Raw genomic sequence first — 25,410 nt, 5'->3', positions numbered from 1 at the left:
TTTTGAAAAATAAGGCTTTAAGAAGGCTTGTCACTTTAGGGCTAAATTTTAATAGAATGTGAGTTTGAACTCATACACTTAAAACAAACCCTTAAAATTACTGATTGGTTCAAAATGGTTTTATGGAAAAATTAATCTTTAACAAAAACTTGGCATTGAGTGCAAAGGCTCCACTGTTTTTGAGCAAAGCATACAAAGGTTCCAAGGGGCAGGATCAAGAACGAGAGACTTGGACATTTACAACAGCAGGCATTTTCTCTTCCTCTTCTTGACAGGAGGTGGGCAGAGAACTGCTCGGATAGCTTCATCAAACACTGTCTTGAGGCCTCGCTGTGTGAGTGCTGAGCACTCCAGGTATTTTACAGCACCTACGAGACACACAGCCACACAGCAATGTACACTCAGCATGGCACGACACGACTCTCCTGATCAGGACAGCAGCAAAAGGCTGCTCCCCTGGAACCCTGCACCTTCTTCTGCTGATGTGACATGGCACTGCAGAGCCAACTCTAACCCCACCTCCACCTCCCAAGGGCTAACTAACACTAAGGCCTAGAAGGGCCTTGCTGGTTCCCCAAAAGTAAGCCAACCCTAAGCAGGAAAAATACATTCTCTCTACTTCCCCAGACTAAACCCTAGCCTCTCACTAGAGTAAAAGACATGCAGATCAGGTAGGAAAATGCAGGATTTCATACCAATCTCCTTAGCCATGGCTAACCCTTGTGGATAGGTGATGGGAGTCAGCTTCTTCTCCTTCAGTTTCTCAATTGTGTCTTTATCATCCCTAAGATCAAGTTTAGTTCCCACTAGGATGATAGGAGTGTTGGGACAATGGTGTCGCACTTCCGGATACCACTAGATGTGAAAAGAACAAAGTCTGTACCATTCTCCTCCACAGATGACCTTGACCTAAATTACAACTAAGGTGCCAAACTGTGCCAACCACCCCACTTCAGCTGCTGCCTGTCCTTCACACCTTCCAGCTCAGCCTGAAAGAACTGTAAGAAATAATCTTAGTAAGCCAGGACTCCTGGGATTAAGGAAAAAATCAGAGGAAATCACTTTATTTGGGGGAAAACATCCAATTCTTAGGATCATCTCAGAAAATTCATCACCTGTTCAGGGATAAAAATACACAAACTACCTAGTGGAGTACTCTGGCTCTGCCACCATTGCCCACCCTGAAAATGTCCCTGATTATTGCAACAAAAAGGTCTCTCTCCCTCCTGTTTGACTACACTGACAAACATCAAGCAAAAAGAAATGGTCATTAGACTGACTCCAAAGATGTTCTTTATTTTCTGAATGAGACCTGAAGCTTTAGAAATCTATATCCTAAAGGCATTGCTTAAAAACTGATTACGGGACTAAGGATATAGCTCAGTTGGTTAGTGCTTGTCTCACATGCACGAAGCCCTGGGTTCAATCCCCAGCACCACAAAGAAATAATAATAATAATAATAATAATAATAATAATAATAATAATAATAATAATAAACCTGATAAAGTTCCCAAGAAATAAAATCACTAAGACCAATTTGAATAACTGAAAATTCATAGCACTAAATAATATTTTTTTATTGTTCCTTCCAATATTTAAAAGAAATAAGTATTACATGCCTATAATCCTAGCTGCTCAGGAGACTGAGGCATGAGGATTACAAGTTGGACACCAGCCATAGCAACTTAGTGAGATCCTGTCTCAAAATTTAAAAACTAAAGGGCTAGGGAGGTAAATTTAGTAGTAAAGCACCCCTGGATTCAATCCTCAATACCAAAAGAAAAAACAAAACAAAATCCTACTTACCTTTGCACGGACATTTTCAAATGATGCAGGACTCACAAGGGAAAAGCAAATTAAGAAAACATCCTACAAAAAGGAAACAGGAAAGCATTCAGAAAGCAACCTTAAAATGAGGAAGGTGATTTGCTTCCTAAAGGCTGCTGGGAATGAGTCATTGGGTGCGGTGCTTACTGGTACCAGCAGCTGATGTCAGAGGCCAGCTCCCCCCACTCACCCCACCAGTCTGTCAGACCACTCCCAAATCAGAACCAGCACATCAAGCAACTAGTGAATTATGAGAAAGGAAGGGAGAAGGAAAATACTGAAAGCTGTTGGAGGCTGGGAAAGCATCAAATCAGACCCCCAGGGGGCCTCTTTTCCCTAACTCTCAACTGGAGACCTAATTATCTGTTATAAACAGGCAAAAAAAAGTACAGTAGTACTCTTCCAATACTTCTGTAAAATCTGATCTCTCAGTTTCCCAAAAGCAGAGTCAATTTTAAATTAGCTACAAACAATATGCTTTTCATTACGTTCTCTAATGCAGGTTAAGTACAAACATTTTTAGATTATCACTGAGTTCCAATTAAACTGCTGTCACAGTCCCTGGCCACAAAATAGTGGCTGGTTTATTTGCTGTCCCCACCCTTCCCTCTCCAACAAAGGGTAGTTTAAGTGTGGAAGTAGCATTTTCCTAGCTGAGAACCACCTAGATACAGTCACAGACTCTCAAGCACAATCAGGGCCTCTGGAGAACTTGCCCCCAGGGCAGCTGTTGCTAAATAGAGATGCAAAGGAAAAGCAGCGCAGAGTAAATACTTGAAGAGAATTGCTGGTTAAACAGAAAATATTTGACTTTTTCTTCCCATCTAATACTGCACATAATGTAAAATTCAAATATTTACCTGTATAAAAAATGCCCAAGAGTTTCTAAAATGCTAGGTTTATAAAACATATCCCTAGAAAAACGCAATTATGCTGCTTTTGAAATGCATACAATTCCCAAGCTAGCACTTTAAACCATCCAGCTGGTTATCTTGTACCTGAAAAGGAAAGAAACATCCCATACAACAGCTTTTTTATGAATAACATTGTTTAAATACTGGCTCATGCACAAGCTTGTCCAAGAATCACCAGGGCACCCCAGCATCCAAGTTGATTGCAACCATCTCAAAGCATGAGTGGGTTAGCTCACCAGTGCCGCACAGCCACCCAGACAGCCCACCACACAGGACAACACAGCAAAGAGAGAATGCTCTGGCAGCAAGGTTAGTCCTGCCCAGGCTCAACATGAAGCCACCCCTGTGAGCTCCCAGGTGGATTCTCACACCACCTCCTCTAATCAGCCCAGAAGGGGCCCTCTCACAAACCCTTCCTTGCACTTGGAAGGAGGGAAGCAAGCAGTTCAGAAACTGCTTCAATCAAGCTGGTAGGTGACCTGTCACGCTCCAATGAAAGCTTTTTTCATCAAGCAAAACCTCACCTTGAGTGAATTACAAACAAAACACTCAAGGAACTTGAGGTTCAATAAGAATTCCTAGGAAAACTAAGTGAAATGAGAGAAGAGATAAAGCTTGAGGCTTAAGTCGATTGAAAGTCTTACATACGGCAATCGGCTTGTCTTTGCCCCTGGACGTTATATCCTTACCATACGTGTCTCCAACCTAGTAACGTATGAGAACTTTGTTTGAGTTCAGTACAAACTGAAGAAAATTAAAAAAAAAAAAAAAAAAAAAAAAAAATCAACGTAACCTGTTATTTATTCTTTATCAGAATTTCAGCTCAACCCTCCTGAGGGATCCAAAAGCATTTAATAACCTAAGACATCTTTGATGCCAAACACCACTGAATCATTCAATGAAACCTGGCCAAAGGTTTCATTCCATCAGTGCAGTTCAACAATGGTCAAGTCAGACAAAACAACTGGGGTGCCACAAAGGTGTTCCTTCTACTGTGGAGCACACACAAGAATTTAACACATTCCCATGCAGCTGGAAATGTTAGCAAGTGTCCCCTAACATAAAGGCCTGCTCATGTGCTGTCACTGGCATACGTCAGCAACAGGCACTTCTTCAAAGAGCTGCATGCAAGTTCTTACAGACAAGTCCTGCAGAAGCCTGAATACAGAAAAGGCACCTGCCTGTGAAACATGCCTAATAGACCAGACTTGAGAGTTTTTCCCAGGACACAGCCAGAGTTGAGAGCTGACAATTCTAACACTGAACACTAAAAGCTCCTGTGCAGAGCTGTGTTCCTGTCTTCCTCCTAGTTCTGTGTGTAGTTTGGATTTAGACTTGTATTACTGAAATGAACAATGCGGTTCAAAGTAAGACTCAATTCCAAGCCCCACTATGGATTTGGTGAGGTTGTTCCTTAGAGACAAAAGTTAACAACATTTCCAGTGTTTACCACAATGCTTTTAATTCACTTCTTTGCTTCAAATAAAAATCAATAGACTTATTCTTTCAACACAGAACTCTTGAGAATTCTTCTAAAGGCAAATGAGAATTATTCTAATTTCATCTCACTCAAGATTCTCTAATTTATAATTCAAAGATAATATTTGTTTCCCCTAACCCTCCTGATTTAATGTTTGGGCTGTTTTTAAAGATTTGTCCTCTGAAGGAATTGATGAGGGGCCAAATATTCATTGTGATCCACACTTGCTGAGATCAGTCACACAAAAAAACAGACTCAAAATACCATCTAATCACATTTGTTGTACCCTTTTCAGTTTTTAAGAACATCTTTTTTGATAGATAAGGGACATGCACAACAGGAGCCAAGCAGTTCCAGTTCCCCTCCTATGTGAACACTGCACCATCTGCCTGTTCCTTCCTTGTTGCTTTTTCTTCCCCCAGCCTAAATATAGCTTTCAGAAAACATGTCTGGTGCTTCTGACACTTACTTTCTACCACCTATTCCTTCCAACTCTACTTTCCTAACACCGTGGCATGTGAGGTTGTGCTGGTCAACCTGGCTCTCTGTTTTTCCCTGTCCTTGAACCATCAGCAAGCACTCCTTAGGAATACCTGGCTCTTTCAAGGTCTCTCACTTTCCTTCTTCACAAGTCACATGGCTGTTAGAACACCTCTAGTCCTGGCCTATCTTTCCTGTGACTTGAACACTAATACTTTCCTCAGATCATTATGATGTTTCCAACTATACCAGACGCCCAACATGCCTTTTAAGAAAGTGGCAAGTCTTCCATGTCTTTATTAGTCTCCTATCACAAGCCACTTCCCTTCCTCACTGGTCAAAAGTACAGACAGAACAATTCCACCAGCTGCTCCTCTGCCTATCTACAGTACAGTCCACACTGATGGGCTGGTCTTGGTAGAATGTGACTGGGCAGACATCTGCATGGCTGAAATCTCACTACTCCAAAAGCAGTATTGTTTCTTTCATTTTATTCTCTTTTCCCGTCAGTCTTGGAATTCTGCCCTGCCCTCAACTTAGTACTGAGGACTGAGCCTATGGGTGCTTTATCAATACCCAGCCAAAGGCTAGGGATTGATTAGAGACAGGGAATCACTAATCAGCCCAAGCTTTCCTCGAACTTGCAATCATCCTACCTCAGCCTCCTGATTAGCTAGGATTACAAGTGTGTGAAATTTTCTTCTTGTTAATACAGGCATTTTATGCGCAAAGAAAGGACCAGGATATACATACATGACAGAGAAAAGGCAGAACTAAAAAAAGCTGGACATGTGTCATCACTGTGGAACCTCTAAGAAAATAAGCCCCAGAAAAAAAAAGAAGCAGCCCAACACCTGGGAAGTAGCCTGGCGCCAACAGCTTTGTCACAGTGGGCCTGTTGAATGTAACAATTTCTCAGAACACCAATATCAGACAAGGCCCCATGTGACCACACTGAAATGAGACCAAAAGTAAAGAAAAAGACAAACTTATAATCTTGTCTAAGTGCAGACAAGTCAAAAGAATCACTGCAAAATTGCTAAACATCCAAGCTCCTAGTAAATGAGTTACATTCTTCCACCATAGCTTTAGTTTTGCTTCATCTCCCCACCAACTAGATGATCAAAATATACCAATGCAGAATTACCCTGCTCCTGATGGTATGCATCCACAAACAACAACTTCCTTTTGAGCCCTACCACTCCCCCAACCACAAGAGCAAATCTCACCCCAGTTTTCAGGTATTTCTCTTTCATGGCAAAAAGTAAGAAACCCAATTCTGCTTAACTATAAGTGTGTTCCTAATGACCTGTAGCCGAAGGACACTGACCCAACTAATGAAGGCTGAGGCCTTTTGAAAAAAATCAAAATTTTCCAGCTAAACCAGGCATGGTGATACACACCTGTAATCCCAGCAGCTCGGGTGGCTGCGGCAGGAGAATTCCAAGCTCAAAGCCAGCCTCAGCAAGTCGGCAAAGCCCTAAGTAACTGAGCAAGACCCTGTCTCAAAATAAAATATAAAAAAGGGGACTAGGGCTGGGGGTGTGGCTCAAGTGGTAGCGCGCTCGCCTGGCATGTGTGCGGCCCGGGTTCGATCCTCAGCACCACATACAACCAAAGATGTTGTGTCTACCAAAAACTAAAAAATATTAAAATTTTTTAAAAAGGGGGGGGGGGGACTAGGGTTGTGGCTCAGCAGTAGAGTGCTCACCTCACATGCGAGAGCCTGGGTTCGATTCTCAGAACCACATAAAAATAAATAAGTGAAATAAAGGTACTGTGTCCAACTACAACTAAAATAAATATATATAAATATATATATATATATATTTATATATACACGCACACACACATATATATATGGATGAGGATGTGGCTCAGTGGTTAAGCACCCTTCGTTAATCCCTGTAACCATACCCCCCCCCAAAATATTCCCAGCTATATAAAGCATGGTTTTTCTTTTATCCAATGTTGCAGCAGTCTAACCCACTATTAACCCACTAGGGTGCCACAAAGGTGTTCCTTCTACCTGTAGAGCACACACAAGAATTTAACACATTCCCATGCAGCTGGAAATGTTAGCAAGTGTCCCCTAACATAAAGGCCTGCTCATGTGCTGTCACTGGCATACGTCAGCAACAGGCACTTCTTCAAAGAGCTGCATGCAAGTTCTTACAGACAAGTCCTGCAGAAGCCTGAATACAGAAAAGGCACCTGCCTGTGAAACATGCCTAATAGACCAGACTTGAGAGTTTTTCCCAGGACACAGCCAGAGTTGAGAGCTGACAATTCTAACACTGAACACTAAAAGCTCCTGTGCAGAGCTGTGTTCCTGTCTTCCTCCTAGTTCTGTGTGTAGTTTGGATTTAGACTTGTATTACTGAAATGAACAATGCGGTTCAAAGTAAGACTCAATTCCAAGCCCCACTATGGATTTGGTGAGGTTGTTCCTTAGAGACAAAAGTTAACAACATTTCCAGTGTTTACCACAATGCTTTTAATTCACTTCTTTGCTTCAAATAAAAATCAATAGACTTATTCTTTCAACACAGAATTCTTGAGAATTCTTCTAAAGGCAAATGAGAATTATTCTAATTTCATTCCAGATATGGACCACCTACAAAAACTTAAACCAAATAGTTCTTTGAATTGGCATGAGGATTGGTAAGGGAAGAAAGAGGAAGGCTGGTGGTGAGCAAGTCCCCTACTTTAAGCTTCAAAAACTCCTTAATCTTGGCAGTCCTTCCAAAGACAGACTCAGAATGCATCTGACATACTTTTGTAGGCTTCTCCTATAATACAGCCTCTAACAAAACTAGGCTGTCCCAAACCCCTGGTATTAGAATCGTTTACCTTTATACAAAGAAGGTTGGGAAAGCATCAAAATCTGCACGTGCTGTGTGCCCAGGCAGATTTCAAGGGTATGTGCTGTGAGACCTACGAGATATCTAAAACAAAAACTCATATATCAGCAAGGCCTACAGTGGGTCCACGCTTACTAAATATGCCCAAGACAGGATCAAGCATGCTTTCCTTATTGAGGGACAGAAAACCGCTATGTTGAAGGGACAAGTAGAGTCAGAAACCTACATTTTTAAAAAGTAATAATTAAAAACTGAAGCTTGAGTAATAAAAAGTCAAAAGGCAAAAAAATAAAAAAGACCTTAAACTAAGCAAAAAATATACTACTTGGGCAATTTTGAAATAATGTGTAAATATTTATTATGTTTGCAGAATTGAAAACTTGGGACTTAATGGGTTAAAACCTTCAAGCAGGTGTGGTGGCACATACTTATAATCCCAGTGACTCAAAAAGCTGAGACAGGAGAATCACAAGTTCATCCAGACTTGTTGAGACCCTGTCTCAAAATGGTGGGGTGGGAACAGGATATTGGGGATATAGCTCAGTGGTAAATCATGTGTTCTATTCCCAGCAAAAAAAAAAAAAAAGGTGAGGGGAGGGCTGACCTAAACAGAGGCCTACCATCTCAGCAAACAGGCTACATCAGCTGGATCAGACACCAACAGGGCATAAGCCTTATGATACTGACATACCACTCATGTTCCTACTCCTGTCACTAAGTCCACACAGTGAAATACAAGATGTTGGATTTGAGCATTACTTTGATCTACCTATATGAGCATGCAGAACTTGCAAAAAAATATAGGTAACTTATTGAAGGATAGAAAAGCCCTTAGGATTATTTAATTTGGAAAAATAATTTGAAGGGTAACTTCAACTGAAAATGATGACTAGCTGCTCACTATCTTTTGGAGAACAAAGTAGAAATTAATGGTTTAGACAAGATTTAGTTACATAGAACTATACAACAGAGAAGATGCCAACTTTAAATAACACAAAAAGCATAATATATCTCTTTTTTGCGTGGCCTAAATAAGAAATCTTCAACCTGGCCCTTCAGGAATGGGTTTGAGAAGTCTTGGGTAAGCCACATAAAAAGCCCTGCAGTCCAAAGAGCCAAAATCAGAGATCAAGTTCCATTCAACACTTAGGTTGAGAGGTTTCCCCATTACCAACAAGACAACAAGGTGCCATCCTGTAACTCCCAGGCCAAATCCTCTTGGTAAAAAGTGATTCAAAGTAATGAGACATCTGGGCCCTGGTACCGAACCATTTGGGCCTGCCCCTGCGCTCCCAAGATCATTCCCTTGCAAAAAGGAGTTGAAACAAGCATATCTTTAACTGCTAGTCAGGTGCTCCTTAAGCACCCCCACTCACCCTCCTCAAATGTATTACACAGCAGTCAGTTTATGGGTCTTTTCTGAAAGTTACTTGAGAGCAAGAACCCTGTCTTATTCCTTTTTTCCTACTCAAGTACTTTATAGGAAAACAGTCCACTGATGTACATAGTCAAGACCTAAAAAGTTTAGTCTTAAGCCCCATCATGGCAACACCCCCTTTGATTTCAGGCCTCTAACATAACAACATAGCTTTCTTCAATCTGAGAGTTCACCTTATCTGTGCTCCTCAGCAGAATGGGACTCTTGCCAAGTCACCTTTGACTTGCTATGAGTGACTCCCTCAGAGAAAATGGCCTTGCCCTATCCTATATCCCCTGAGTCACAGTGGGGTGGCTCTCATTTCTCAGAAATGATGCCATACTCTTCCAGATTATCTAGGGGTTGATATTCCTATTCTACCAGTCACTATTTTTAAATCTACTTAAAATTTGGAATGATTTGCCAGGCGCAGTGGTGCACGCTAATCCCAGCAGCTCTGAAGGCTGAGGCAAGAGGATCACAAGTTCAACGCCAGCCTCAGCAACTTAGCAAGGCCCTCAACAACTCAGTGAGACCCTGTCTCTAAATAAAATACAAAAAAGGGCTGGGGATGTGGCTCAGTGGTTGAGTATCCCTGAGTTCAACACCCCCCCAAAAAAGGAATGATTCAACACTCACTGATTACAGAATAGTTTTCAAGATATTTAAGATTTTGAACCATTTTATGTTTATGGGCTGATTTTTAATACTTAAATCACATTTAATTTTTAGCTATAGATTTAACTGAGAAACCACCCAACTGAAACCTCCCACACTATATTTAGCACTGTTTTAACTAAAATTCAGCTAAAGTATAATGTGCAAAAACTACATAGTTTAGACTGTATTTGGCAATACTTCCAGCTAGAAACAAAATGCATGAGACTGTTGGTTAGAGGGAAAAGGCTGTCTGTATTCAAGATCTTAAAACTATCACTAAACAGTAAGTTTGATTTAAAAAACAAGATCTAAGAAGATAATGGTTGGGCTGGGGTTGTAGCTCAGCAGTAGCATGTGTGAGGCACTGGGTTCGACCCTCAGCACCACATAAAAATAAAAAAATAAAATAAAGGTATTGTGTCCACCCACAACTAAAAAAAAAATTTAAATACATAACACTCAATTAAAAAAAAAAAAAAAAAAAGAAAGAAAAGTAATGATTAAGTCAATTAAGTCTACCCTACCAATCAGGGCTCAAATATGATCATTCTCTAAGCTCTTCCTGATCCCATCCTGGATTCCTGGCCAATACTGGGTTGTCCAGCACATTCACAGAAAATGACACTCACCAAGACACAACTTACACCTAATGAGCCTCTAGACTGATCAAATTGTATCAATAAGAATGAAGAGGAATCCAAATAGCAGTTAATACTAGAGTGTGTACAATATGCTAAGAATTTTCTATGTACATTATATGTATTAACTCACTCAAGAAACAAAGAGGCAAAAACTAGAGAAGACACTGTCCAAGGTCACACAGCAGCTAGGAAGTGGAAAAGCAGGATCTGAACCCAAGGAATTTGCTCTGCTTCCTCTTTAAGTACCCACTGTTCTTGCCAGCTTCTGCTCTAATTCACTTTTTAATCTTTTAGTTGTTTTATAGAGAGGCAAAACAAATTTTTTTCTGATTGGCACAGCAGACCCATTTTATAAAAATGAAACCTCAATCTACATGGAAAAGATTTAGGTCTAAAGTCAAAGAATTATATTTTTTATAAGAAAAAAAAATTATTAAGCCCTGATTAATTACTAATGTGGTTTAAAGAGACCTTAATCTTAACTACTTAATTTGATATGGTAGTGAAAAACTGTCCCAAAGCAAATCATCTTCAAACTAACTGCTATTAAAAACTGGTTTGTGACAATAAAAACATTACCAGTTTTATTATGAGTGGGGGAGGTTTAATAAATATGGTAATTCTGCTTCCATGAGGAGAGGACAGATTATTCAATAAATAGTATTATATTTTACCCTCACTTGGAGGGGAGTCTGATGCTTGCTTATACTATACCAAAAATGAATTATAAATTAAAGATAAAACCTTTAGCTAAAAAAAAGGCTAATAAAATTAAATGAAAGAATGTAGAATGCACAAGGCTAAATAACTGGTAATGCTCAAAAAGTAAAAATCTGAATTGCATGTAGGGAACCAATTTATATTGAGTGCTATTACTCAATATACCCAAATCACAGCAAAATAAGCAAACCATAGATATGCATTAATAAAACATTCAAGAATAAAACTTTAAAATTCAGTTTAGTCCTTACTGTTTGTGGATAGGAGAGGGGGCGCAATCTGTCATAATCTTCTTGTCCAGCTGTATCCCATAAGCCCAGATTCACAGGTTTCCCATCTACCATAACATTGGCAGAATAGTTGTCAAAACTGTAGAATGAGATAAAAGTGGTTAGTCACAGACAAAGGATCAAAGTCACTGTCCCAGCAGCACCTCACATCTCATAGAAGGTTTGCTAAAAGGCAGCAAATGGACCTGGATACTGCCAGGCCAGGAAATGACCACAAAGGCAAAATGAGAAAGAGCTCTGAGAGAGAATGGCAGGCAGGCTGGCTGAAATGTATGAGGAACCAACTGAACACACACATGAGAAAGAAAAATGCCTGAGAAACAAAGGACAAACTACTAAATTTAAGTGAAACAAATTTCTGTCAGCAATAAAAAATCTTTGCCTTAATAAACAAAAAGTTGGGGCTGGGGTTGTGGCTCAGTGGTAGAGTGCTCACCTAGCATGCACGAGGCACTGGATTCAATCCTTAGCACCACATAAATGTAAAATAAAAATATTGTGTCCACCTAAAACTAAAATATAAATTTAAAAAATAAAATAAAATAAACAGAAAGTTTTAAGACTTTTTTCCCCAGGAAAAAGTGGAATTAGTTCCTCCTTCAAATCCCACGTGTGGGGTTTTTCATGTACATGTCTTATAATTTTCAACAAGTGTTTCCAGCCCTCACATCTGAGTATATGGAGTGATACTTGGTACAGTCTTGGTCATCCATGCCTACAACCAAAGTACAGTGGTAACAAGACATACCTGACTTTAGAAGCCACCCATGTTTTCAAAATGAGCACACCTGATCACATCAATGTTTAAAATAACTTAAAGCTACTATACACAAATTAGTTACTATAGGAAAAGGCAACAGAGAAAAAAGGCTTATAGGCTGACAGATATTTAAAAAGTGCTACTGGTATCATAGCTAATTAAAACAAAAATAAGGGCTTTATGATTTTTTTTAAGCTTTGCAATTTAAGCCAAGACAAATACCCTAATACATTATTAGTCTATAAAAGTCAAGGATTTACTTTTTATATGCTTTTAATACTTCATGCCTCTTACTATACTGCAAGAAGAGCAGAGTTGAGATCTAAGCAAGCTCCCAATATAATTTACAGAATTTAATGACCTAACTTGTTTTTATAAAGAAAAGGTTTGGGAAGTGCCCATGGCCCCTATTGGTAGCAAAGTAGGTTAAATGAATGTGGTAATTGTACTTCCATGAGGAAAGGACAGATTATTCAATAAATATTCAATAAACAGTATTGTATTTTCCCCCCACTGGCATGGGTGGAAAATCAGATGCTTGCCTCATACTATACCAAAAATTAATTAAAAACATTAGCCAAAAAAAGCCTACGGGGGGAAAAAAAATACTAGATAATATTCTTGCATCGACGCAAAAAAAAAAGGGGGGGGGGGGACCAGTGGTATAATCAGGTATAGTACTTCAAAATCAATAATCATTAGGGATTTAAGCTCTATCTATATGCATAGATAAATTCCCACCACAAATACAAGACAACTAGGACAGAGTGTTACCATTTACATACTTTAAATTGTTCGATGGCACTTTCACAGAGCACCTAAGCAGTGTGCTGTGCTTGAGCAGGGAGGGACTTAAAGCCGTTCCTCTCCACAGTGTCTCTGCCTTCACTGGGATGCACAAGACTCACTGGGCCACAGTGAAGCTTGGCTACTTGAAACTCTCTAGTAACCCAACATCAAAAAAGCATTTTGCTGGAGCTGGGGTTGTGGGTCATCAGTAGAGTGTTTACCTAGCATGTGCGGGGCGCTGGGTTTGATCCTCAGCACCACATAAAAATTAAATAGAGATACTGTGTCCAACTACAACTGAAAACAAAAAAGCACTTTTCCTTCTCCACCCAATTCTGCTGCCCTTGGGGAAGATGCAGCCCAATGGCCATTTCTACCCTACCTGGTTTCAACTGTGAAGCCTGTAACTTAACAGTGACCTAGAACCAACTGATGGATGACTTGTCAGAAAAAGCCAATTAAAATCTAATGGAATACTTCATGTTCCACTTCCCATAGAGCCAAATTTATCCAAAACTCTTACATTCACAAGAATTGTTCTCTGACCAATCTCTGGTCAGCTTCCTTTTGTCTAGCTCTGGATTTCTTTATATTACTACCAAGTGCTATATCTCACACTAAACTTTAACTTTGTTTTCTTGAGTATCTAAAAATTAGAAAAGCAAGGCTGTGTTTGTTCCATCATGTGAGAAAACTATATTAAACCGACCAGGTATTTCTTAAAAGTCCAAAATACTTACAATTAAATCCCAGACAATGTTTGAGAGGAAAACAAATTATATCCACATATACGAGCATTAAGATAGGGTTAACAACAAAACAAATGGAAAAAAATCAGAAAAAAACATATCAGACAATACAAGTATAACTGAAGATACTTACACAGTGGGGATATACTCTCCAGGAAATGCATTGGTTGTATAACTGATCAGTAGGCAAGTTTTACCTACAGCTCTAAAAGGAGAAAAATAAGATTGCTTAGTTGACATGAACATAATTATAGTTTTCTTTGTTCTGTTAAAATAATTTCTAGAAATCCAAACAAACCAGCATTTTTTCAGAAAGGTAAGATTTTGGATCCATCTAGTTCTATTAAGGTTATGTGGTATTAGCACCAATAGTCAATATTTGTACAGTTGTTTGTACAAATTACAAAAGGAAGTTACAAAAGGAAGAACATTTTAAAATTTAAAAAAAGTTTCTTCTGTGAACATCTTCTGTGAACAAGCCTTTCATACAAGAAGTTTTAAGTTCTATACTCAATGTATTAGTTCACTAATACTAATGCAAACATAGCTTGCCCCTGCAACATACATGCAGTTATTTCTGTAAGAACTAACTTATTTTGACATCCTTCAGGGACACAGCTCAAACTCCCACCCACTTCCTAAAGGCTTCCCTCAGTTTTGACTCTTCTCCAGAGCTTTTAGTTAAAAACCATCATACACAAATGTTCTCACATTAATTTATCTGTATGCATTTGCCACGTCATGAGCTTTTAAAAACAGGGTCTAACAATACAGTCTACACATATTAATTAATAGTTCAGAGATGATAGTGTAAAGTTCCCAAACAGTTACAAAGAGAAAGTAAAAGAGAACCATGTAGAAATAAATATTCAGGGCAAAAGAGCCACCTGTACAACTGGTAATGGGTACAGACTGGATCAATATTACCAGTAAACCATCAGGCAAAAGTCAAAGTGGTGATTCAGTCTCCCAACCACCTGAAATGTTTTTCAAGAGAATATTTCTTTTTTTTTTTTTTTTTTAATTTTAGTATTTATTCTTTTAGTTTTCGGCGGACACAACATCTTTGTTTGTATGTGGTGCTGAGGATCGAACCTGGGCTGCACACATGCCAGGCAAGCGCGCTACCACTTGAGCCACATCCCCAGCCCTCAAGAGAATATTTCTAAAAATTAAGATTCCTGGGGCCGGGGATGTGGCTCAAGCAGTAGCACGTTCGCCTGGCATGCGCGCGGCCTGAGTTCGATCCTCAGCACCACATACAAACAAAGATGTTGTGTCCGCCAAAAACTAAAAAATATTAAAAAATAATAATAAAAATAAAAATTAAGATTCCTAGCCCAGGTGTAGTAGCACACATATAATCTCAGTTACTCAAGAGGCTCCCAAGTTGGAGGCCAGTCTGGGCAACTTAGCAAGACCCTGTCTCAAAATAAAATTTACAAGGGGCTAGGTATGTAATCAGTGGTAGAACACTTGTGTAGAATGTGCAAGGCCTTGTGTTCAATCCCCAGTACAAACCAATCAATGGACAAAAATAAATTAAGGTCACTGCACCACTGTGCAGGGGCATGGTTGGAGTTTTACAGCATTCATAGGTTGACTTCTTCAGGGCTTTCCTAAGGGCTCAATTCACCAAATGTCCTCTATAGTGAGCCCAGTTTCTTGCTGTTTTCTGTTGGTTTACCAAAGTTAAGATGATAAGAGTTCACTATGGTATTGGTTTAAAAGTTTTTTACTGTTCAATCCCAAATGCCATAAATGGATTCACCATAAAGTTTAGTGCTTTCCTATTTTTCCCCTCACACTCTAAAGTTTTAAAGTGAAAATGTCTCAACAAGGGCAGATTACAGGCTAATTCGGTCTTGCCAGTACTTGTTTTACTCCTAACATTATTAAAGGCTTAACAGAAGTTGGAACTCTCCACCCCAAAGATCTCACAATCAAACATTACATCATCAGAAGGTAACTTCCAACTTCTAAGGTTTCCTAAATAGAAATGACTCATTGGACATACATTTTGTAAAAGGCTTAGACTTTCAAAATGAACCTATATAAGCAAGAGACAAAAGATTTAGAGTCAGAAGCCTGCGTTTGAGATCCAGAACCAACTATCACTAAGTGGTTCCAATCTTTTGGCAAGTTCCAACTTTCTTTATATGCTTCAGTTTTTGTGTTTATCAAACAGATGCAAAACTACCAACTCATTCAGCAAACTATTGTGAGCATAAATTCAGTTTTAATTTATAGCAAGTGTGTACTATAAGAAGTATATTAGGCACCAAAGATATTTCATTGAACAAGGCCTCACAGAGTATGTGCACTTATTAAACTAAAAAATGAAGAACACAATCATTACACAGAAGTACTGGTATGAGGCTGGGGATGTAGCTCAGTGTTAGAGTGCTTGCCTAGCATATACAAAGCCCTGGGTTCAATCCCTGGAGTCCAAACAAATAAATAATCATCATCATCATCAGTATATTAGTAAAAATGCTCTGGAAATGCACAGCAAAAAATCTAACCTAATCTGGGAATGCACAGAAAAAAATCTAACCTTGTCTTCAGGGTAGACAGAGAAGGCTGCAATGTATGCTAAAAACTTATGAGGAATGGAGACAGAACAGGCAAACAAAGCAACAGCAGATGGGGAGGCCCAGAGTTGAACAAAGCCCAGCATAACTTAACAAGAAATATGGGGGCAGTGGTAGAGGAAAATCTGAAGAGGTGTCATCTCCTTAAGAAGAGATGTGGGACTGATCCTGCCTACAAGCCAGAGAAGGTAAATTGCCAAGAATGCATTCGATTTTCCAAGAAATATCCAAATGCACTGCGGAAAGAGGACTGAGGAAGGTGTGACATGAGGTAGGAAAATAAGGAAGCTGCTGCTGTGTTCCAGGAACCACCTGTGGTAGTCTGGACCACAGAGGGGGACTGTAGGGTGAAAATAAACAGGCTGTTTCATGAGCTACTTAGACACAAAGCAGAACAATCATGGTTTGGCCATGGTTTGGATGTGGTAGTTGAGAAAGAAAGTGGAGTCTAACTAAGGCCAGGATAAATAAACCCTTTTTCAAAATGACAAATGTTGTGTAGAAAACGATAACAATTCTTGTCACTTAATGTCTAAGACAAGCAACTATAAATGTTTTAAGATAAAATATCTTGCTGAAGTGCAGGCCTGTAATCCCAGTCACTAAAGATACTGAGGCAGGACGATTTGATACTCTGTCTTAAAATAAGTAATAAAAAGGACTGGGATTGTAGCTCAGTGGTAAAGCACTCCTGGGTTCAATCCCCAGTACCAAAAAAGAAAAAAGATATTGGCATAATCTGATACTGGCTGATAATTTACTATCAATCATTATTGGCTACAAATCTATGTTCTTTTTTTTTGGGGGGGGGGGGGTACCGGAAATTGAACTCAGGGGCACTCAACCACTGAGCCACATCCCCAGCCCTATTTTGTATTTTACAAAGTGAGACGGGGCTCACTGAGTTGCTTAGTGTCTTGTTTTTGCTGAGGCTAGCTTTGAACTCTCATCCTCCTGCCTCAGTCTCCGGAGCCACTAATCTATAAATCTTTACGAAAAAGATTAAATTGTGGAATTCTGATTTTTAAAATAAGTACATGCCCTACCTTTTTTTAATTATTAAGAACAAAAAAATTGAAATTTTTATTTATTTATTCCTTGTATATATAAAAATATAAATCAGAGGCTGGAGTTGTGACTCAGAGGTAGAATGCTCGCCTAGCACATGTGAGGCACTGGGTTCAATCCTCAGCGTCACATAAAAATAAATAAAATAAAGGTATTCTGTCCAACTACAACTAAATATGTGTGTGTTTATATATACATACATATATATGTATATGTATAAACATATACATATACATATATGTATATGTATATGTATAAACATATATAAATCAACTCTAGAGGTCAGAGTCAACATCTGCACTTGGCAAAACAACTTGAACATAAATGCATGAAGAATGTCAGCCATGTTGGATCACAGTGTGGACAGGCTCTTGTAGAATTTCTGGAAGTTTTGCTTTGGAATTTCCAGTTTTATATATTTAACTGCTCAGTTAAACCTCTTTTTAATCTTTGAAAGATGTCATCACTCTAGAAAATGAACCTGGATTGGCCTGCAGGGAGAAAGCTCATGTCAGTTCTATATTGGATTTCTCCAAGTTCACAACATTACAATTTTTTAAACCTGTATTTGACTAAAGCCAATAACGTACATTCTGTTAGGTTCTTCACTTTCCCATTAAGAGAATGTTTTACTTTTTTTTTCTGCAAACCTTATTATTTCTTGCAATCTATAAACCACAACTTAAAAGCACATAAAATCAATAATTACGAAACAATGGCAATTTCCTCACATTAAAAAAATAAAAATAAAAGGGGGGGGGGCTGGGGTTGTGGCTCAGAGGTAGAGCACTTGCCTAGCATGTCTGAGATAACTGGGTTTGATCCTCAGCACAACATAAAGATATTGTGTCCATCTATAACTTAAAAAAAAAAAAATTTAAAGGGATCTAGGAAGCATAAATAATTTTCTGCACTGCTTTTTAAGGTAAACTGATCTTAGGAAAGAAAAAAACATTCTTCCAAGGACAACTGTAAACCAAAACAAAGAGCATGCAATGTCATCTAAAAGCACATAGTTTTGTTTTAGTTTTTTTGTTTTTTGTTTTGTTTTGTTTTTTTAATATTGAAGAATGAATCCAGGGGCACTCAACCCACTGAGCCACATAACCAGCCCTTTTAATATTTTATTTAGAGACAGGATCTCACCAAGTTGTTTACACTCCCACTTAGTTGGCTTTGAATTCAAGATCCTCCTGCCTCAGCCTCAATTTACAGTGAGAAATAAGGTATGGGGATTCTACAACAAATGCTTAAAGAGAATATGTACAGAAAAAAATATGAACTAGTAAGAGTAGTTCAGGGGTTGAGGTTGTGACTCGGTAGTAAAGCACTTGCCTTGAAAGTATGAGGCACTGGGTTTAATCCTCAGCACCATATAAAAATAAATAAAGGTATTGTGTTCATCTACAAAAAAAATTATTTCTAAAAAGAGTAGGTCAGAGCTGGGGTTGTAGCTCTGTGGTAGAGCGCTTGCCTAGTATGTGTGAGGCACTGGGTTCGATTCTCAGCATCACATATAAATTTAAAGAAAGGCACATTGACAACTAATATTAAAAAAAAAAAAAAGAGTAGTTCAATGTTACAAAAACACAAAACCCAATCTGAAATCTTAAGTTCTATTTCCAACAGTGAATATCACAGCAAATGAACAGAAAGCTAGCCAAAACCAAACAAAAAACAGAAAGCTAGCCATTATCACCATTAGAGGCTCCCTACAAAATTAAGATTCCAGGGCTGGAGATATAGCTCAATGGGACAGTACTTGCTTAGCATGTGTGAGACCCCAGTTCAATCTCCAGCGCAGCGCACACACATGTGCACACACATACACACAAACACACACACATACAAATTAAGATTCTGTTTAAAGTTTCTCAAACACTCAAGGCTGAAGACACTACATATGAATTGTTGAATTATGGGCTGTCTCTTCCTCTGGAGAAGGCCCACATTCTCTCCTGAATGTGTATTTCTTGCTTTATCTCAAAAACTTCTCACTCTTGACACAGCCTACATTATCCCTTAAATATCTCTACTTTCCTAAATAAACAGTTGTGTCTTTGAGAAAGGAAAAAAAAAGAGAGAGAGAGAATGAATACTGAAGTGTGAAGCAGATTTTTTTCCAGTCCACCCTTCTAGAATCAAGTCCAACTATGGTGTAGCAGATATGAGTGAGCTCAAGATACAGAGTTCAAAAATAATATCTTAACTGCATACCACTCCATTCTCCTTCAACTCCTCTATTAAATCCCCTGTTAGTGGGATATCATGTGAGAAAGCAAATAGAGTAAAATACTGACTACAGATTATAGTGGTGAGAATACGGGTGTTGACTATACTCAATTTTTCTGTATGCTTGAAATTTTTCATATTAACCTGTTGGTGGAAAAATGTTCCTTCTGATGACATGCGATAACTACACTGATAACAAGACTCCTGATAAAAACATCTCCCTCTAGGAAGACTACAATCAGAAGACAGAGCTATCTGTGATACAGAGGTGAAAAAGTAGGAAGCACTAAGATATTAAATGACTAATGCAAAAGACAGAAGATTATGACAGATTGAAGGTTTCTAAAAATGGCTTCCTGATACTCCTCCACTTAACCCAATCCCAAACTTTTACTAGTACTGCCATTCCACACCCCCACATTGCTGGGAATTGAACCCAGGGCTTCTGGCATACTAGGCAAGTGCCTGTATCCCCAGTCCTGTATTAAAAAAAAAAAATGTATATTATTATATATAATTTTTCCAACCATTATCAGTCATACATTAAATCTAAGCTTGTAAGCCAGTGCAGAGAATTCAAATACCTTTATAACAGGTCAAAACTAAAGAAGATAAAAAGTAAACCTCAAAACACACCAAGACAATTTATGAAGAACTGAAATTCATTTTTCATGCTATCACACAGTTCAATGGAAATACTAAATGGCACACATTCTTATAAAGATGATGTCACAAGAGGCATTTATCACACTCAACTAAAAAAAACACCTAGGCAGCTATGTCTTAAGTCAGACACTGTGGCGCACAGATCACTGGCCCAACCAAAAATCATTTTGTATGAGGTCTTCAAGTCATTCACCCTCCACCTTCTAGTCAACCAAAGTTAAAACAACACTATTAAATACTGTTTTTGGTTGTGGGTATACCCCAGTGGTGAAGCATATACTATCCCCAGCATCAAAACAATTTTTATTTAAAAAATTTCAAAACAGTTGTGAGATGCTGTCTTACCTAAGTAAAGAGACAATCAATCTTAGGGCAGAGGTCCCCCTCAAATAAAAATTATAGGTCCTACATTCAGGAAAGACTACCTTTTTTTCTTAAAGATTTTTAAGATGAACACAATATATTTATTTTTATGTGGTTCTGAGAATCAAAACCAGTGCCTCACGTGTGAGGCAAGTGCTCTATCACTGAACTATAACCCCAGTGCCAGGAAAGACTATCTTTAAAAAATAAATCCTATCTCATATTTTATACCCAATGCCAATTTACTGCTATACAGGAAATTATATACCAAAAGAATACAAGCTAGGGGCTGGGGTTGTAGCTCAGCAGTAGAGCACTCACCTAGCACGTGCATCCTCAGCACCATATGAAAATAAATAAATAAAATAAAGGTATTGGAGCTGGGTTTGTGGCTCAGTGGTAAGAGTGCTTGCCTGGGTTTGATTCTCAGCACCATATATAAATAAATGAACAAAATAAAGACCCATCAAAAAATTTATAAATAAATAAATTAATTAAATAAGGGTATTATGTCCAACTACAACTAAAAAAATAAATAAAATTTGAAAACAAAAAGAATACAAGCTAAATGATTCTCACTATAATACAGTTATAACATAGTTTATAATTCCTTAAATAAGAAAGCTTGGGGCTGGGGTTGTGGCTCAGCAGTAAAGCGCTTGCCTAGCACGTGCAAGACCCTGGGTTTGATCCTCAGTACCACATAAAAATAAATAAATAAAATAACTACAACTACAACTAAAAAATAAATATTAAAAAAAAGAAAGCTTGCAATTTGTGAAACCTCAATCAGTTTGCCTTCATTGATTTTATAATTTTTAATTGTTTATAATTCTACAACATTAAGTAGCTTTAAGCCCCACAAAATTTAGGCCCATATTTATAATTAGCAATTTCTGAATAAAAAAAATTCAAACTATAATATCAGGAATATTATTTGGTTAAAAGCAGAAAAATATTTCTGGTGTGAAAATTATGTACGTACCTAGATTTTTCACTAAAATAATGTTTGCTACATATTATCCCTTGACGTAACACAGCTTAAACTCTTCTGTAAAGGCACATTTCATTTACATCACTTAGCTATATCACTAGTCAATACCAAATGTCAAATGCAGTCTTAAAAATCATACTGAAAAAAAAAGCCAGGAACTGTGGCTTTCTGGTGTCCAGTATGAGGGTCTCCTGGAATACTCTTCCACTGAGCTACATCCCCAGTACTTTTTATTTTTTTTATTTTGAGACAGGGTCTGGGTAAGTTGCTGAGGCTAGACTTGAACTTGCCATCCTCCACCTCCGCCTCTCTAGGGTGCTGCAACATTATGCACAGCAGGAACTACATATTCCCTCAGAGTCTTCCAGTAATAAAAAGAGCAATAGTAACAATGACAACAATAACTGGAGATTACTAAGCACTCAGCAAAGAGTAAGGCACTTATCAGGCTCTTAATATTTAGCATCTTGTTTACCTTTCCCTTGATGCATCTCTTCAGGATGAGTGATATGGTCAAGGTTACCCCGTAAGTAAGTGGTGGGGTGGGGATTAAGGAAGGATATAGTTCCCATAGTGGGCATTCAACAAGTATCTGACTGTATTTTAAAAAAGCTAGGGCTAAGGTTGTGGCTCAGTGGCAGATGGCGTATCTTGCATGGGTGAGCACTGGGTTCAATCCTCAGCACAACATAAAAACGAAGGAATAAAATAAAGACATCATGTCCATCTACAACTAAAAATTTTTAAAAAAAAAGAAAAAAAAGCTAATACAGGGATGGAGGTGTTGCTCAGTGGTTAGAGCACTTACCTAACACATTCAAAGCCCTGGATTGATACCTAGCAACAGGAGCTGGGGAGCCAAAACAAGACATTACAGGTCCATGACTTGCTCATATTAATTAAATTAAATGTAACTGTTGTGTGCATACATATATATTTGGGGGGGGGGGGATACCAGGAATAGAAGTGCCTCTGGAGGCACTTAACCACTGAGTTACATCCTAAGCTCTTTTTATTATTGCTTAGGGCCTCTCTAAGTTGCTAAGGCTGGCTCTGAATCTGCTATCCTCCTGCCTCAGCCTCCTGAACCACTGGGTGCCACCACACCAGATTTCTCCTTAGATTTTAGTCTTGGAATTCTTCAAATAACATCACATACTATGACTGAGTACTGAATTAGCAGTAACTTTTTATTTTATTTATTTTTTGGTACTGGGGATTGAACCCAGGAGGGCTTTACCACTGAGCTACATCCACAGCACTTTTTGAGAATGTGTCCCACCAAATTGCCCAAGCCAGCCTGGGTTACAGCAGCCTCCTAAGTATCTGGGATAAAGTGGGATTACAGGCTTGCACCACTGCAACTGGCCAATTTAACTTTTAAAAAACTAGTATGTAGTACTTTTATATATCCCATGCCACTACTGATTCAGTATTTTTAACTTTTAAAGGAAGTTCAGATAACTGTATGACATGCAAAAAGAAGAAAACTTCATCTAAAATAATTCACTATAAAACTGAACATCTTTTCCAAGTGACAGAGTAAAGCTTTCTTTCAAAAAGTTAAAGAAAGTCACATATACATTCAAATTAAGTGAACCTTACAATTTCTAGTTATATACATAGAAGCCAGTAAATGGGCAAATCCCAAAGACTGGTTATCTTACAAATATCAGTTGTTTGCCTTTCATCTCAATTAGTTATAGAAACAATTTCAAATGTCCAACCTAGAATCATCTAAATAAGTTGAAAATCAACAAATACATTTAGAAGCATAAAAGTAAAATCAATGTTAAAGTTAAGTTTGGAGAATATTAACCAAAAATTAACGGGATGCCAGAACTTGTCCTTCGACTTTACTCAACTTCACAACGTACCAGTTGCATTCTGAGTTTCATGAAACTGCTAGTAATTCTCCGAGCTTCCTTGTTAACACTAACCTACACAAGCAAAGCTCAGATGCGCAATTTTGCTCGGATTACACTGAGATTCTTGTTTCTATACGGGGGGGAGGCGGGGGGAACGAATAAGACAAGTCTTGTCTTCCTCAAGGGCCTGTAACCACCACGGACAGTAATGAAAAGAAAAGCCTAGAGTCACACGGAGCCCGTTCTGCTCCAGCCATACCTAATGCATTAAACGAAGGTCCATTTGGAAGTTTGGGTTTGTTTCGGTTTTTTTTTGTTTGTTTTTAATCTTTATGACACCAGGCTCTTTTCAGAACCTTCTCTATCAGATCGGGCTCCTCACAGATAGCATCTCAATTAAGTTTCTCCACGAAAAGGATCATTTTAGAACCCTTAAAGTGGAGAGGTGCCAATCAGAAGCAAACTGGTGGTCCTAAGTAAGTTTGGAGGCCGCCAAAGTGGCCCGTGCAAACAGGCATCCAACAGGACCGACTCCGGGTTAGAGATGAAGGAAGAAACCAAAAAGAACTCCTTCCTCCAGGGGGAAAAGGGACAACCACCTCCAAGCCCGCCTAATCTTCGTGCCAACCAGGGCGGGCGGCGTCCGCCCGGGAAGAAAGCAGAGGGTGGAGTTCACTTTTCCCTCCGGCCCGGAGCGCCCAAGCCCTCCCCCACCGAAGCTCCGGAACCAGGCCCGCGCCGCGGCCCGGGAGGCTGGGAGCCAGCGCCCCGCGAGGCCCGCGGCGGCCACGCGAGCCCGGCAGCCGGGCCCAGCCCGCAGCCCTCGCCGCCCCCGGCCCTCCCTGGCCCACCCCGCCGCCCCCGGCCCGCCGGCACTCACCCGTCTCCCACCACCACACACTTGATGGCCTGCATCTGGGCCGCTCGCGGGGCCGCGGCAGCGGCCGAGCGCTGAGACGAGAAGCGGCGGGCGCGGAAAGCGGCGGGCGGGCGGACGCGCGGCTGCGGGCGGCGGGGCGTGGGGTGCCGGGGCCGCTGTCCACGCCGCCTCGCCCTCCGCGGACTGGAAGCTAAAGCCTGGCAGCGGCCACCACCCAAAGCTGAGGAAAACTGCAGAGAAACAGGAAATGGCCGCTCCACTCACATCCGGCCTCCCCTCCCCCCGCGCCGGCGCCGCCGCTCCCAAGCTCCGGGCGGGGCCGCTCCCGCCCGCGCCGCTCCCGGGGTTCCTCTGGGCTTCGGGAGCGCTCGGGAGTGCTCGGAAGCGCTCGGCTCGGGCCGCGGGAGCGCCTCGGAGGGCAGCGGAATGGCCGCCATGTTTGCGCGCTAACACTCCTGGGCGTGTCCAGGCCTGGAGATCCCCACCTCGCGGTCCGCCGGGCTTTGGGTCTGAAAAGGAGACCCAGGTTCCCGGAGCCGCGCGGGCCCTCGTCAGCTCCTGACCAGGCCCGCCGAACCACCTGCATCCCCTTTTTTTAATCCTTTTTATATAATAACCATAACTTATGTCATTGATATGGGTCTTTCCAAAAAATTCGAAATCTAAAATTGTACTCCATACCATTAAAATAATCATAATGAATACTTTGGGGAAAACGGAGGATTGGCTCAGTGGCAGGTCTGTAGTCTCTGCCACTGGAGAACCAAAAGTTCAAGACCAGCCTCAGCAACTTAATGAGACCTTGTCTCAGAAATTAAAGACTAGGGGGTTGGGGATGTGGCTCAAGCGGTAGTGCGCTCGCCTGGCATGCCTGCAGGGTTCGATCCTCAGCACCACATACAAACAAAGATGTTGTGTCCCCCGAAAACTAAAAAATAAATATTAAAAAAATTCTCTCTCTCTCTCTGAAAAAAAAAGAACAAGAAATTAAAATGTGGCTCAGTGGAAGAGCACCCCTGAGTTCAGGCCATCAACAGCAGACACACACACTCACTCACAGAAGCCAGGGTGAGAAAAGAAAAGCCTCTTTTAAAGGTTGTCAATATCTGCAGATAATATATATAATTCATCCATGATTAAGAAAGGAAATCTA

General features: G+C 39.8%; 1 protein-coding gene across 1 annotated transcript; it reads right to left on the bottom strand.

Moving 5' to 3' along the window:
- Nucleotides 1-27: 27 nt before the first annotated feature.
- On the bottom strand, nt 28-24,506 carry Rac1 (Rac family small GTPase 1). Its single transcript, XM_071605644.1, has 7 exons — nt 24,258-24,506; nt 13,726-13,797; nt 11,256-11,373; nt 3,391-3,447; nt 1,808-1,870; nt 696-855; nt 28-368 (listed from the first exon to the last, which is right to left on the bottom strand). The coding sequence occupies exons 1-7, from the start codon at nt 24,290-24,292 to the stop codon at nt 238-240; spliced, it is 636 nt and encodes a 211-aa protein (XP_071461745.1). The 5' UTR covers nt 24,293-24,506; the 3' UTR covers nt 28-237.
- Between the last annotated feature and the right edge of the window lie 904 nt (nt 24,507-25,410).

This window comes from Marmota flaviventris, chromosome 19 (genome assembly GCF_047511675.1).
Source record: "Marmota flaviventris isolate mMarFla1 chromosome 19, mMarFla1.hap1, whole genome shotgun sequence".
Classification (NCBI taxonomy): Eukaryota; Metazoa; Chordata; class Mammalia; order Rodentia; family Sciuridae; genus Marmota; species Marmota flaviventris.
Note: the sequence above shows the minus strand (reverse complement) of the source record. Positions and strands in the feature narration are given on the sequence as shown.